We start from the raw sequence: 16,713 nt of genomic DNA, 5'->3' as shown, positions 1-16,713 counted from the left end.
TCTGGCTGTAACAGTCCACTCTGCTCCTCGTGGTGAACTCAACCTGGTTCTGGACTGTGAGGAAATCTACAAAAAAGTCTCCACAGAGAGTGGTGTGTACACCATCTACCGCACTACTAAGGACTAAACTATCTAAACCCTCACTCTTGTCAACATTACAACCTCCTTGGGTAAATGACAGAGTCCGGTCCATAAGAAGGGCATGTAGACAGGCAGAACGTAAATGGAAAGCTTCTAAAGATCTTTCTAATCACAATGCCATGAAGACACTTTTAAAAGAATTAAACAGCACAATGAGAGAGGAACGATCAAAATATTCTAATTGCTTCGAACCCCCATAACCCCAAACTTCTCTTTAGCACCATTCATTCTCTTACACGTCGTCCCTCCGACTCCAGTGAAATTATATCCACTGAGAGATGTGAAGCCTTTCAGGCCTTCTTCTTAGACAAGGTCTCAAACATTAGAACCCAAATTGCACCTTCTACCACACAGGGAGGTATCTCAATACTTACATTCCTTCGATTTAGTTTCCCAGGCTGACCTTTTGAACATTATTAATAGCATGAAACCCTCTTCCACCCCTGCAGATGCTCTACCCACCACATTTTTAAAAGAGGTTTCCCTCTTTTTATCTCCAGACATTTTAGCAATATTCAATAAATCACTATCCTCCGGTGTTATTCCTTCTATCTTCAAGTCAGCTTTAGTAAAACCCCTGTTGAAAAAATCAAACCTTGACATCTCCAATTTTAACAATTTCAGACCAATTTCGAAATTACCCTTTCTCTCCAAAGCACTAGAGAAAGTGGTTTATTCTCAACTTTTAACTTTTTTAAACGACAACTCACTCTTTGAAATGTTTCAGTCTGGTTTTAGAACACACCATAGTACAGAGACTGCACTTCTGAAAGTTTTAAGTGACATCAGGATGAACACAGATGCTGGCTGCTGTACTGTGTTGATTTTACTTGACCTTTCCGCTGCTTTCGACACGATAGACCACAATATCCTACTGGACAGACTAGAAAACTGGGTGGGTGTGACTGGGTCTGCACTGGACTGGTTTAGGTCCTACCTGAGCGACAGAACCTTCACGGTCTCAGTTGGCGATGCGTCCTCTAGCCATGCAGATGTCACTTGTGGCGTCCCCCAAGGGTCAATCCTTGGTCCGTTATTATTTTGTATTTATCTTCTTCCTTTAGGCCTAGTCATTCGCAATTTTAACGTCTCCTTCCATTTTTATGCTGACGACACACACATTTATTTTTCCTTAGACCCATCAGACCCTGCCACAGTTTCTCCGGTTTCTCTTGTCTCCCCTTTGTTTGCCTGTCTTTCTGCCATAAAATCCTGGATGTCAAATAACTATCTTATGCTAAACAATGACAAAACAGAAATTATTGTGTTTGGACCAAAAACTCGTAGAGACATGGTAACGCAGTTATTACACACACAGGGGTTACAGTGCACCTGTTGGGAAGGACCCCTTGAACCACTGTGTGGTTAGTCTGGTTACTGGTTAGGTGGGTTGTGTTCGCCCTTGTGCATTTATTAGACACAGATGACAATGGTGGAGAGCGAGGTCCATTTATTTTCCTTATTGAACAGGTGATAGTACACAGCAGGGTTGTGTGTGGTTTCTGTAATAAGCAGAATATAACAGGGGAAGGATGCCCTTGTAAGTTGTGCATCATAACAGTCACATGTACAGTATAGACAGGTCTCATTTAACATCTTAGACCAAATGCATAATGGCCTCTCTCTGAAAAGGGCCTCTAAACTTCACAGTTTAGCTTAGCTGCTCAAATTACATTCATACAGTATATATGGCACCTGTATCTGCCCAACTGGGGTTAGAAGCACAAATTCAGCTTATATTATAAGTAGTAGTTACCCAAACGTATCACACTGATCATTCTAAGAAACAAGTGCAGCGACATTACTCTTCCTCATCAACATAGGGAATGTGTAAGTACATACAGTAACAGTACAATGATACAAACGAACCATCGATAGCATTTCTCTGACTGTCGGTCACTATTACAGAGTGACGAGGCAGTTAGCTGCTAGTTAGCATTAGCAGGTATTTAGCTTACAAGACCCGTAACGGGACAACAGGTTATATATCGACTTCATGAGAACTTACGTTTATCATACACGCACACAGGCACTCTGGTGTGTAGCAGACATGTAAACTAGACTTAATATGTCTAAATAGTGCAAACGTTGTCTTTACAAACGGAGCGTCTCTTGCTTCGGACGTTCAGCTCTTTGTTCTTTAGTTCTCGCGAGATGAGGGCCAGTCTTAGCCGGGCTCGCTGTAGTCTCGCGAGGGGCGGAACGGTCTCTCGGGCAGAAAGGGGGGGGGGGGGGGGGGAGAGGGAGGGAGAGAGAGAGAGAGAGAGAGAGAGAGGGCGCAGTCTTTCTAACAGCACCCATGAAGCAAGGAACCTGGGAGTCCTATTTGACTCAGACCTAAACTTCACAAAGCATTTTTCCAACATTGCAAAAACAGCCATTTTCCAAATTAGGAATATTTCAAAAATCTGATCTTTTATCTCATTTAGCGACGCACAAACCATTATTCATGCCTTTGTCACTAACCACTTGGACTACTGTAATTCACTTTTTTCTGGACTTCTGGACTCTGGACCAAAAAGTCAATCAATCGCCTTCAACTAATTCAGAACACAGCAGCTAGAGTTCTTACAAGAACCAGGAGGTATGACCACATCACCCCTGTTCTTGCTTCACTGCACTGGCTACCAGTGGCGTTCAGAATTGATTTTAAAATGTCATTGTTTGTTTTTAAAGCACTGAACGGACTTGCTCCTATTTATATTTTTGACCTCCTGTCTCCCCACAAACCCACCTGCAATCTTAGATCAGCACACAAACTTTTACTTGTCCCCCCCCAGACAAACCTTGTGACGGAAGGTGACAGGGCATTCGCTGCTAGAGCTCCATTTCTGTGGAACCAACTCCCGCTGCAAATTAGACAGGCCACTTCGGTGTCCACTTTTAAAAACCTTTTAAAAACTCATTACTTTAGAATGGCTGGCTTCTCTGCTTTCACTCTTATTTTTGGTCTTATTATTTTTGTATGGTTCCTTTGTTTTTACATTTTCCATCATTGAATTGCCTTTATATTCCCTGTGTATGTATTGTATTTGTATTGTTAAGCCCTTTGTAAACCTGTTTTTGAAAAGTGATATATAAATAAAGTTTATTATTATTATATTATTAGTCCACCTGCCAAGGTCTACTGTGAAATGGACACAGATGGAGGGAAGTGGAGAGTCATCCAGAGAAGAGTGGACGGCACTGTGAACTTCTACAGACCCTGTGCTCAGTACCAAGCTGGGTTTGGAGACGCATCAGGCGAGTACTGCCTGGGACTGGAGAACATGCATCTCCTTACCAAGGACAAAAAGTATCAGCTGAGGGTCGACATGGAAGACTTTGAGGGAAACACAGCGTTTGCCTCTTACTCCTCTTTCTCATGTGGGTTCTGAGGCTGATGGCTACAACTTGCAGGTTGCTGGCTTCAATAATGGAGGAGCAGGAAACTCACTGGCCCAGCACAATGGAATGAAATTCTCAACCTTTGACAAAGATCAGGACACTCACAGCAAGAACTGTGCAAGGTGTAAACTGGTACAACTGGAAGGGTAATCATTACTCCCTGAAGGCTGTAGCGATGAAGATCAGACGTGTTCCTTAAACATGTTTAGGTTCGCATGCATATATTTTAGAAAAGCACAGCCGTGGTATAAAAGGCATGATGCAATATTTACTCTCTTTCATGGTTTGATTTAATCCTAAACTCATACAGTAGATATATGTATTGTATCCCATATTATTACAGTGGTGACCTGTCAGGGCTCTTAAATGAATACATAATCCAAGCTGTTGAATGAATAAAGAGATTTATGCAAAGACAAAGCAAGGTGTAGTTTTTTAACGCTTTACTTAAAGGTTGGCTGTATAATTCATTATAATCACATTTACAATGCATTATGAGGCTTCATAACACTCGTTATAAATGTTTATAATGATGCAGAACTGTTTACTGTTTACTGTCAGTCTACAGGAATCCTCTGTCAGTTCACATTCCAAACACAGCAGCTAGTTTCCAGTAAGGACGTTCATTAAATATAGTAAATATGTTGTGTTGCCAGGAACTATTAACCCTATAGTTCTCAAACATGTTTGTGCCAATCTCAAACATGTTCATGCCAAGGACCCCCATAATTATATGTATTTGGACGTGGACCCCCCATCTGAAAATGTTTTGTGCCAGGGACCACCAGAAGAGAAGATTTGTGTTAAAAAATATATATCAAAATTTCAAAAATGTTCAATAATAGCAGATATATAAGCTGTGAGCTTGTATATTTGCTATTTTGTAATAGCCAACGATAAAATCATTAAAATGACACAGATGCTTATCCGGTTTTAACGAGTTGAGCGATGTTTTTCTTTTCACCAAGCTCTTATTCAAAATATGAATTCACATAATGCATAATCGTGCATAGCTTTATTACTGACAGACTGTTTACACAGAATCCTAGACAGACGGTCATGCATTTTTATGTTTATTCAGAACAATAATGATAATAATAATAATGTAGTCTACACACCTTTGAGGTATTTGTCACTGGATATTTTGGAAAACACCAGTATCTGCATTTAACCCATCCTTAGTGACAGGAGCAGTGGGCACTAGGGGGCAGTGTCTCGGGGAGCAGTTGGGGGTCAAGTACCTTACTCAGGGACACTTACAGTACGTTTTAACAGCGGGCGACTCTCGGGCGATCCCCGGGCGACATCGTCCAAAAGATAAAGAAAATCCATCTTTCATCGCCCCCCCCCGCCCACTTCGCCCTATCGCCAGTAGTTGCCGGCTCTCATAGACATATAAAGCACTTCCGGAAAATACTATCTTGATTGCCCGCTGTTAAAATGCACCGTTTGACACATTGCTGCAGGGCCTGGAATTGAACCTGGGACCTCTGGGTTCCAAGGCGGGCTCTCTAATCATTCAACTATGGCCGCACCTTGAGCAGTGCATGCTTTGAATAATGTGGTTGGTTGTGTGTGTGTGTGTGTGTGTGTGTGTGTGTGTGTGTGTGTGTGTGTGTGTGTGTGTGTGTGTGTGTGTGTGTGTGTGTGTGTGTGTGTGTGTGTGTGTGTGTGTGTGTGTGTGTGTGTGTGTGTGTGTGTACTATGTAACTAAAATGTATAGGCAGCTCAGACTGGTCTGGTGACAGAGTACCTTTATCTATCATACGATCTCTTTGGTGTCAATACTCAATACGTCACCATTCTTAACTATAAGAGAAGGGTCTCACACTCAGACTGCATTGAACCTTCTACTGGAGCTGAACATAGACGTCCTTTGATCTGAACAACAAGCTACAACTCAAAGACTTCAAGATGATACTTGTTGCTGCAGTTCTGTTTCTGGCTGTAACAGTCCACTCTGCTCCTCGTTGTGAACTCAACCTGGATCCGGACTGTGTGGAAATCGACAACAATGGTGATGATGGTGATCACCAACTGGTTCTGGACTGTGACGAAATCTACAAAAGAGTCTCCACAGCGAGTGGTGTGTACACCATCTACCCCACTACTCCACCTGCCAAGGTCTACTGTGAAATGGACACAGATGGAGGGAAGTGGACAGTCATCCAGAGAAGAGTGGACGGCACTGTGAACTTCTACAGACCCTGGGCAGAGTACCGAGCTGGGTTTGGAGACGCATCAGGCGAGTACTGGCTGGGACTGGAGAACATGCATCTCCTTACTACGAACAAACAGTATGAGCTGAGGGTGGACATGGAAGACTTTAAGGGAAACACAGCGTTTGCCTCTTACTCCTCTTTCTCTGTGGGTTCTGAGGCTGTTGGCTACAAGCTGCACGTTGCTGGCTTCAAGAATGGGGGAGCAGGAAACGCACTGACCTATAGCAATGGAATGAAATTCTCAACCTTTGACAAAGATCAGGACAAGTGGGTCAAGAACTGTGCAAGTGAAAAGTACGGTGCATTTTGGTACAAGAAGTGTCTCCGGGCTAACCTCAATGGTGCTTACCTTTGGGGAAAGACGACTCATTATGCAACAGGTGTAGTCTGGCATCAATGGAAGCGTAGTCAATACTCCCTGAAGGCTGTAGCGATGAAGATCAGACGTGTTTCTTAAACATGTTTAGGTTCGCATGCATATATTTTAGAAAAGCACAGCCGTGGTATAAAAGGCATGATGCAATATTTACTCTTTTTCATGCTTTTAATTTGGGTTTTTCTCTCTTTGGGACTCTGTTTAATCCTAAACTCATACAGTAGATATCTGTATTGTATCACATATTATTACAGTGGTGACCTGTCAAGGCTTTTAAATGAATACATAATCCAAGATGTTGTAAACATCGTCATGAATAAAGAGATGCATGCAAAGACAAAGCAAGGTGTATTGTGTAATGCTTTACTTAAAGGTCGGGTCTATAATTCATTATAATCACATTTACAATGCATTATAAGGCTTCATAACACTCGTTATACATGTTCATAACGATACATAACAACTTATAACAAGGTTTATGAAGTATTTTCCGTGTTGGTCAAATTACATTATTATGCTTAGAAGAACAGCATATTATAACTACCATACTTTTGTATTGTAGCTTGTTTTATAAGTAGAGGGTCTAAGTGTTTAGAGTGTATGTGATGCAGAGAGACTCCTTTACAGAATAAGCTTGCTGTTACAAATATGCACAGGGCAGTGGTGGAAAAAGTACTCAAAATGTACTTGAGTAAAAGTAAAAAGTATTGGTGTCAAAATGTACTTAAAGTACCAAAAGTAAAGTACTAAAATATTTGAAAATAGCCTATGTATAAAATAGGGCTAAAGTGGTTAATGTATGTCTTATAATGTAATCATTTATATCTGCAAAGTAACTGGTAACTAAAGTTTTCAAATAATTGTAGTGGAGTAAAAGTACAATATTTGCCTCTGAGAAGTGAAAGTACTGAAAATGGTTAATACTCCAGTAAACATTTAAGTAAACATTCCTCAAAAGTGTACTTAAGCACAGTACTTGAGTACATGTACTTAGTTACTTTACACCACAGGCACAGGGTCAATAGTATACAGCTACTTCATTCCTATTGTGGGAATGATTTTTTGTTTATTGTAATAATGTTTTATCTTAATGTCATATAATGAATGTACATATTTGCCATGTTTAATTTCTAGAACCATATCAGAACAGCAATACTATCAGTGAGTGACAATATCTAAAGAGTGTCGTCATTCCCTGTTGTAGCAGAGACATCTGAGGGAGAATCTGAGTACATCCACACATCAACCCTAGCTCACTTAAAGATCCCAGTTGTGGGTTCGAATCCACCGCGGTACATCCAGCTTTGTCCAGAGTCTCTCTATACGAACATAATTGGTGTGTTCAGTAAAAAAGAAAAAGAACTGATGGTACAAGTGAGGTACTGCCCCCGTCGTTTCGCGGGGGCTTCGGTGGCTATAGCCACCAATGTTTTATCCAAAGCCACCAATACAAAAAAAATATATATATATATATATATTTTTTTTTTTAATCATATCTATAACCCTAACCTAACCCTAACCCTAAAGCCGAAATAAAGTAACAAAAAACGGGTGGGAAAAGTTCCCAAATCCGCTAAGCCCCCAACCTAGTAGAGACCTACTGTAGCAATGCGTCTGATAATAATAATAATGTAGTTCACAAACCTTTGTGGTATTTGTCACTGGATATTTTTAAAAACAATTTCTGCATTTAACCCATCCTTAGTGACAGGAGCAGTGGACACTAGAGGGCAGTGTCTCGGGGAGCAGTGCGTGCGTGCGTGCGTGCGTGCGTGCGTGCGTGCGTGCGTGCGTGCGTGCGTGCGTGCGTGCGTGCGTGCGTGCGTGCGTGCGTGCGTGCGTGCGTGCGTGCGCGCCTGTGTTTGTGCGTTTATGCGTGCGTGTGTGTGTGTGTGTGTGTGTACTTATGTAACTAAAATGTATTGGCAGCCACAATGCTCAGACTGGTCTGGTGGCAGATTACTTTTAGCTATCATACGATCTCTTCAGTATCATTACGTCATCATTCTTAACTATAAAAGAAGGTTCTCAAACTCAGAATGCATTGACCTTTCTACTGGAGCTGAACATACACTCAACACACTCAGAAGTCCTTTGATCTGAACAACAAGCTACAACTCAAAGACTTCAAGATGATACTTGTTGTGGCAGTTCTGTTTCTGGCTGTAACAGTCCACTCTGCTCCTCGTGGTGAACTCAACCTGGTTCTGGACTGTGAGGAAATCTACAAAAAAGTCTCCACAGAGAGTGGTGTGTACACCATCTACCCCACTACTAAGGACTAAACTATCTAAACCCTCACTCTTGTCAACATTACAACCTCCTTGGGTAAATGACAGAGTCCGGTCCATAAGAAGGGCATGTAGACAGGCAGAACGTAAATGGAAAGCTTCTAAAGATCTTTCTAATCACAATGCCATGAAGACACTTTTAAAATAATTAAACAGCACAATGAGAGAGGAACGATCAAAATATTTCTACCATCTAATTGCTTCGAACCCCCATAACCCCAAACTTCTCTTTAGCACCATTCATTCTCTTACACGTCGTCCCTCCGACTCCAGTGAAATTATATCCACTGAGAGATGTGAAGCCTTTCAGGCCTTCTTCTTAGACAAGGTCTCAAACATTAGAACCCAAATTGTACCTTCTTTGTGCATTCTACCACACAGGGAGGTATCTCAATACATAAATTCCTTCGATTTAGTTTCCCAGCCTGACCTTTTGAACATTATTAATAGCATGAAACCCTCTTCCACCCCTGCAGACGCTCTACCCACCACATTTTTAAAAGAGGTTTCCCTCTTTTTATCTCCAGACATTTTAGCAATATTCAATAAATCACTATCCTCCGGTGTTATTCCTTCTATCTTCAAGTCAGCTGTAGTAAAACCCCTGTTGAAAAAAATCAAACCTTGACATCTCCAATTTTAACAATTTCAGACCAATTTCGAAATTACCCTTTCTCTCCAAAGCACTAGAGAAAGTGGTTTATTCTCAACTTTTAACTTTTTTAAACGACAACTCACTCTTTGAAATGTTTCAGTCTGGTTTTAGAACACACCATAGTACAGAGACTGCACTTTTGAAAGTTTTAAGTGACATCAGGATGAACACAGATGCTGGCTGCTGTACTGTGTTGATGTTACTTGACCTTTCCGCTGCTTTCGACACGATAGACCACAATATCCTACTGGACAGACTAGAAAACTGGGTGGGTGTGACTGGGTCTGCACTGGACTGGTTTAGGTCCTACCTGAGCGACAGAACCTTCACGGTCTCAGTTGGCGATGCGTCCTCTAGCCATGCAGATGTCACTTGTGGCGTCCCCCAAGGGTCAATCCTTGGTCCGTTATTATTTTGTATTTATCTTCTTCCTTTAGGCCTAGTCATTCGCAATTTTAACGTCTCCTTCCATTTTTATGCTGACGACACACAAATTTATTTTTCCTTAGACCCATCAGACCCTGCCACAGTTTCTCCGGTTTCTCTTGTCTCCCCTTTGATTGCCTGTCTTTCTGCCATAAAATCCTGGATGTCAAATAACTATCTTATGCTAAACAATGACAAAACAGAAATTATTGTGTTTGGACCAAAAACCTGTAGAGACATGGTAACGCAGTTATTACACACACAGGGGTTACAGTGCACCCATGAAGCAAGGAACCTGGGAGTCCTATTTGACTCAGACCTAAACTTCACAAAGCATTTTTCCAACATTGCAAAAACAGCCATTTTCCAAATTAGGAATATTTCAAAAATCAGATCTTTTATCTCATTTAGCGACGCACAAACCATTATTCATGCCTTTGTCACTAACCATTTGGACTACTGTAATTCACTTTTTTCTGGACTCCCCAAAAAGTCAATCAATCGCCTTCAACTAATTCAGAACACAGCAGCTAGAGTTCTTACAAGAACCAGGAGGTATGACCACATCACCCCTGTTCTTGCTTCACTGCACTGGCTACCAGTGGCGTTCAGAATTGATTTTAAAATGTCATTGTTTGTTTTTAAAGCACTGAACGGACTTGCTCCTATTTATATTTTTGACCTCCTGTCTCCCCACAAACCCACCTGCAATCTTAGATCAGCACACAAACTTTTACTTGTCCCCCCCCAGACAAACCTTGTGACAGAAGGTGACAGGGCATTCGCTGCTAGGGCTCCATTTCTGTGGAACCAACACCCGCTGCAAATTAGACAGGCCACTTCGGTGTCCACTTTTAAAAACCTTTTAAAAACTCATTACTTTAGAATGGCTGGCTTCTCTGCTTTCACTCTTATTTTTGGTCTTATTATTTTTGTATGGTTCCTTTGTTTTTACATTTTCCATCATTGAATTGCCTTTATATTCCCTGTGTATGTATTGTATTTGTATTGTTAAGCACTTTGTAAACCTGTTTTTGAAAAGTGATATATAAATAAAGTTTATTATTATTATATTATTACTCCACCTGCCAAGGTCTACTGTGAAATGGACACAGCTGGAGGGAAGTGGACAGTCATCCAGAGAAGAGTGGACGGCACTGTGAACTTCTACAGACCCTGGGCTCAGTACCAAGCTGGGTTTGGAGACGCATCAGGCGAGTACTGGCTGGGACTGGAGAACATGCATCTCCTTACCAAGGACAAAAAGTATCAGCTGAGGGTCGACATGGAAGACTTTGAGGGAAACACAGCGTTTGCCTCTTACTCCTCTTTCTCATGTGGGTTCTGAGGCTGATGGCTACAACTTGCAGGTTGCTGGCTTCAAGAATGGAGGAGCAGGAAACTCACTGGCCCAGCACAATGGAATGAAATTCTCAACCTTTGACAAAGATCAGGACACTCACAGCAAGAACTGTGCAAGGTGTAAACTGGTACAACTGGAAGGGTAATCATTACTCCCTGAAGGCTGTAGCGATGAAGATCAGACGTGTTCCTTAAACATGTTTAGGTTCGCATGCATATATTTTAGAAAAGCACAGCCGTGGTATAAAAGGCATGATGCAATATTTACTCTCTTTCATGGTTTGATTTAATCCTAAACTCATACAGTAGATATATGTATTGTATCCCATATTATTACAGTGGTGACCTGTCAGGGCTCTTAAATGAATACATAATCCAAGCTGTTGAATGAATAAAGAGATTTATGCAAAGACAAAGCAAGGTGTAGTTTTTTAACGCTTTACTTAAAGGTTGGCTGTATAATTCATTATAATCACATTTACAATGCATTATGAGGCTTCATAACACTCGTTATAAATGTTTATAATGATGCAGAACTGTTTACTGTTTACTGTCAGTCTACAGGAATCCTCTGTCAGTTCACATTCCAAACACAGCAGCTAGTTTCCAGTAAGGACGTTCATTAAATATAGTAAATATGTTGTGTTGCCAGGAACTATTAACCCTATAGTTCTCAAACATGTTTGTGCCAATCTCAAACATGTTCGTGCCAAGGACCCCCATAATTATATGTATTTGGACGTGGACCCCCCATCTGAAAATGTTTTGTGCCAGGGACCACCAGAAGAGAAGATTTGTGTTAAAAAATATATATAAAAATTTCAAAAATGTTCAATAATAGCAGATATACAAGCTGTGAGCTTGTATATCTGCTATTTTGTAATAGCCAACGATAAAATCATTAAAATTACACAGATGCTTATCCGGTTTTAACGAGTTGAGCGATGTTTTTCTTTTCACCAAGCTCTTATTCAAAATATAAATTCACATAATGCATAATCGTGCATAGCTTTATTACTGACAGACTGTTTACACAGAATCCTAGACAGACGGTCATGCATTTTTATGTTTATTCAGAACAATAATGATAATAATAATAATAATGTAGTCTACACACCTTTGAGGTATTTGTCACTGGATATTTTGGAAAACACCAGTATCTGCATTTAACCCATCCTTAGTGACAGGAGCAGTGGGCACTAGGGGGCAGTGTCTCGGGGTGCAGTTGGGGGTCAAGTACCTTACTCAGGGACACTTACAGTACGTTTTAACAGCGGGCGACTCTCGGGCGATCCCCGGGCGACATCGTCCAAAAGATAAAGAAAATCCATCTTTCATCGCCCCCCCCGCCAGCTTCGCCCTATCGCCAGTAGTTGCCGGCTCTCATAGACATATAAAGCACTTCCGGAAAATACTATCCTGATCGCCCGCTGTTAAAACGCACCGTTTGACACATTGCTGCAGGGCCTGGAATTGAACCTGGGACCTCTGGGTTCCAAGGCGGGCTCTCTAATCATTCAACTATGGCCGCACCTTGAGCAGTGCATGCTTTGAATAATGTGGTTGGTTGGTGTGTGTGTGTGTGTGTGTGTGTGTGTGTGTGTGTGTGTGTGTGTGTGTGTGTGTGTGTGTGTGTGTGTGTGTGTGTGTGTGTGTGTGTGTGTGTGTGTGTGTGTGTGTGTGTGTGTGTGTGTGTGTGTGTGTGTGTGTGTGTGTGTACTATGTAACTAAAATGTATAGGCAGCTCAGACTGGTCTGGTGACAGAGTACCTTTATCTATCATACGATCTCTTTGGTGTCAATACGTCACCATTCTTAACTATAAGAAAAGGGTCTCACACTCAGACTGCATTGAACCTTCTACTGGAGCTGAACATAGACGTCCTTTGATCTGAACAACAAGCTACAACTCAAAGACTTCAAGATGATACTACTTGTTGTGGCAGTTCTGTTTCTGGCTGTAACAGTCCGCTCTGCTCCTCGTGGTGAACTCAACCTGGTTCTGGACTGTGAGGAAATCTACAAAAAAGTCTCCACAGAGAGTGGTGTGTACACATCAGAACACAGCAGCTAGAGTTCTTACAAGAACCAGGAGGTATGACCACATCACCCCTGTTCTTGCTTCACTGCACTGGCTACCAGTGGCGTTCAGAATTGATTTTAAAATGTCATTGTTTGTTTTTAAAGCACTGAACGGACTTGCTCCTATTTATATTTTTGACCTCCTGTCTCCCCACAAACCCACCTGCAATCTTAGATCAGCACACAAACTTTTACTTGTCCCCCCCCAGACAAACCTTGTGACGGAAGGTGACAGGGCATTCGCTGCTAGGGCTCCATTTCTGTGGAACCAACACCCGCTGCAAATTAGACAGGCCACTTCGGTGTCAACTTTTAAAAACCTTTTAAAAACTCATTACTTTAGAATGGCTGGCTTCTCTGCTTTCACTCTTATTTTTGGTCTTATTATTTTTGTATGGTTCCTTTGTTTTTACATTTTCCATCATTGAATTGCCTTTATATTCGCTGTGTATGTATTGTATTTGTATTGTTAAGCACTTTGTAAACCTGTTTTTGAAAAGTGATATATAAATAAAGTTTATTATTATTATATTATTACTCCACCTGCCAAGGTCTACTGTGAAATGGACACAGCTGGAGGGAAGTGGACAGTCATCCAGAGAAGAGTGGACGGCACTGTGAACTTCTACAGACAGTACCAAGCTGGGTTTGGAGACGCATCAGGCGAGTACTGGCTGGGACTGGAGAACATGCATCTCCTTACCAAGGACAATCAGCTGAGGGTCGACATGGAAGACTTTGAGGGAAACACAGCGTTTGCCTCTTACTCCTCTTTCTCATGTGGGTTCTGAGGCTGATGGCTACAACTTGCAGGTTGCTGGCTTCAAGAATGGAGGAGCAGGAAACTCACTGGCCCAGCACAATGGAATGAAATTCTCAACCTTTGACAAAGATCAGGACACTCACAGCAAGAACTGTGCAAGGTGTAAACTGGTACAACTGGAAGGGTAATCATTACTCCCTGAAGGCTGTAGCGATGAAGATCAGACGTGTTCCTTAAACATGTTTAGGTTCGCATGCATATATTTTAGAAAAGCACAGCCGTGGTATAAAAGGCATGATGCAATATTTACTCTCTTTCATGGTTTGATTTAATCCTAAACTCATACAGTAGATATATGTATTGTATCCCATATTATTACAGTGATGACCTGTCAGGGCTCTATAATCCAAGCTGTTGAATGAATAAAGAGATTTATGCAAAGACAAAGCAAGGTGTAGTTTTTTAACGCTTTACTTAAAGGTTGGCTGTATAATTCATTATAATCACATTTACAATGCATTATGAGGCTTCATAACACTCGTTATAAATGTTTATAATGATGCAGAACTGTTTACTGTTTACTGTCAGTCTACAGGAATCCTCTGTCAGTTCACATTCCAAACACAGCAGCTAGTTTCCAGTAAGGACGTTCATTAAATATAGTAAATTATGTTGTATTGCCAGGAACTATTAACCCTATAGTTCTCAAACATGTTTGTGCCAATCTCAAACATGTTCGTGCCAAGGACCCCCATAATTATATGTATTTGGACGTGGACCCCCCATCTGAAAATGTTTTGTGCCAGGGACCACCAGAAGAGAAGATTTGTGTTAAAAAATATATATCAAAATTTCAAAAATGTTCAATAATAGCAGATATACAAGCTGTGAGCTTGTATATCTGCTATTTTGTAATAGCCAACGATAAAATCGTTAAAATGACACAGACGCTTATCCGGTTTTAACGAGTTGAGCGATGTTTTTCTTTTCACCAAGCTCTTATTCAAAATATGAATTCACATAATGCATAATCGTGCATAGCTTTATTACTGACAGACTGTTTTCACAGAATCCTAGACAGACGGTCATGCATTTTTATGTTTATTCAGAACATAACATGCACAGTATACAATACATTGCTGCTATGCTCAGGCACCTTAGTTTAGTTTTTTTTTAGTTTTTATTATCTCAGGTAATTTGTAAATATGTAGATAACTTGTCTGGCCTTCTGTTGCTCTCTTGTTTTGATCTCCTTCCCACTTACCCCCCACCCTCTTCTTCTCCCCCCCCCTCTTCTTTCTATGGAAACTAACGTTGCGATGGGAACGATGTACAAAAAATAATTTCACCCACTGTTTTACCTTGTAAACCTGTGATGTGACAATAAAACTGATTCTGATTCTGATTCTGATTCTGAACAATAATGATAATAATAATAATGTAGTCTACACACCTTTGAGGTATTTGTCACTGGATATTTTGGAAAACACCAGTATCTGCATTTAACCCATCCTTAGTGACAGGAGCAGTGGGCACTAGGGGGCAGTGTCTCGGGGAGCAGTTGGGGGTCAAGTACCTTACTCAGGGACACTTACAGTACGTTTTAACAGCGGGCGACTCTCGGGCGATCCCCGGGCGACATCGTCCAAAAGATAAAGAAAATCCATCTTTCATCGCCCCCCCTCGCCCACTTCGCCCTATCGCCAGTAGTTGCCGGCTCTCATAGACATATAAAGCACTTCCGGAAAATACTATCCTGATCGCCCGCTGTTAAAACGCACCGTTTGACACATTGCTGCAGGGCCTGGAATTGAACCTGGGACCTCTGGGTTCCAAGGCGGGCTCTCTAATCATTCAACTATGGCCGCACCTTGAGCAGTGCATGCTTTGAATAATGTGGTTGGTTGGTTGGTGTGTGTGTGTGTGTGTGTGTGTGTGTGTGTGTGTGTGTGTGTGTGTGTGTGTGTGTGTGTGTGTGTGTGTGTGTGTGTGTGTGTGTGTGTGTGTGTGTGTGTGTGTGTGTGTGTGTGTGTGTGTGTGTGTACTATGTAACTAAAATGTATAGGCAGCTCAGACTGGTCTGGTGACTGGTCTGGTGACAGAGTACCTTTATCTATCATACGATCTCTTTGGTGTCAATACTCAATACGTCACCATTCTTAACTATAAGAGAAGGGTCTCACACTCAGACTGCATTGAACCTTCTACTGGAGCTGAACATAGACGTCCTTTGATCTGAACAACAAGCTACAACTCAAAGACTTCAAGATGATACTTGTTGCTGCAGTTCTGTTTCTGGCTGTAACAGTCCACTCTGCTCCTCGTTGTGAACTCAACCTGGATCCGGACTGTGTGGAAATCGACAACAATGGTGATCAGAGTGATCACGACCTGGTTCTGGACTGTGACGAAATCTACAAAAGAGTCTCCACAGCGAGTGGTGTGTACACCATCTACCCCACTACTCCACCTGCCAAGGTCTACTGTGAAATGGACACAGATGGAGGGAAGTGGACAGTCATCCAGAGAAGAGTGGACGGCACTGTGAACTTCTACAGACCCTGGGCAGAGTACCGAGCTGGGTTTGGAGACGCATCAGGCGAGTACTGGCTGGGACTGGAGAACATGCATCTCCTTACTACGAACAAACAGTATGAGCTGAGGGTGGACATGGAAGACTTTAAGGGAAACACAGCGTTTGCCTCTTACTCCTCTTTCTCTGTGGGTTCTGAGGCTGTTGGCTACAAGCTGCACGTTGCTGGCTTCAAGAATGGGGGAGCAGGAAACGCACTGACCTATAGCAATGGAATGAAATTCTCAACCTTTGACAAAGATCAGGACAAGTGGGTCAAGAACTGTGCAAGTGAAAAGTACGGTGCATTTTGGTACAAGAAGTGTCTCCGGGCTAACCTCAATGGTGCTTACCTTTGGGGAAAGACGACTCATTATGCAACAGGTGTAGTCTGGCATCAATGGAAGCGTAGTCAATACTCCCTGAAGGCTGTAGC

At 41.8% G+C, this 16,713-nt stretch overlaps 1 protein-coding gene across 1 annotated transcript in view; it reads left to right on the top strand.

The window, feature by feature from the left end:
- LOC308090762 (uncharacterized protein) overlaps positions 1 to 16,713 on the top strand; it is a gene marked incomplete at both ends in the record, with an annotated part of 149,400 nt that overhangs the window by 72,098 nt on the left and 60,589 nt on the right. Inside the window, one exon of the mRNA XM_080436026.1 lies at positions 16,014 to 16,568. Coding sequence (XP_080292152.1) covers positions 16,014 to 16,568 — 555 coding nt within the window. The remainder of the gene's footprint in view (positions 1 to 16,013; positions 16,569 to 16,713) is intronic.

This window comes from Gymnoscopelus braueri, assembly GCF_963280865.1.
Source record: "Gymnoscopelus braueri genome assembly, chromosome: 8".
NCBI classification, from domain to species: Eukaryota; Metazoa; Chordata; class Actinopteri; order Myctophiformes; family Myctophidae; genus Gymnoscopelus; species Gymnoscopelus braueri.
The sequence above is the reverse complement of the archived record's forward strand: the minus strand, read 5'-3'. Positions and strand labels throughout refer to the sequence as shown.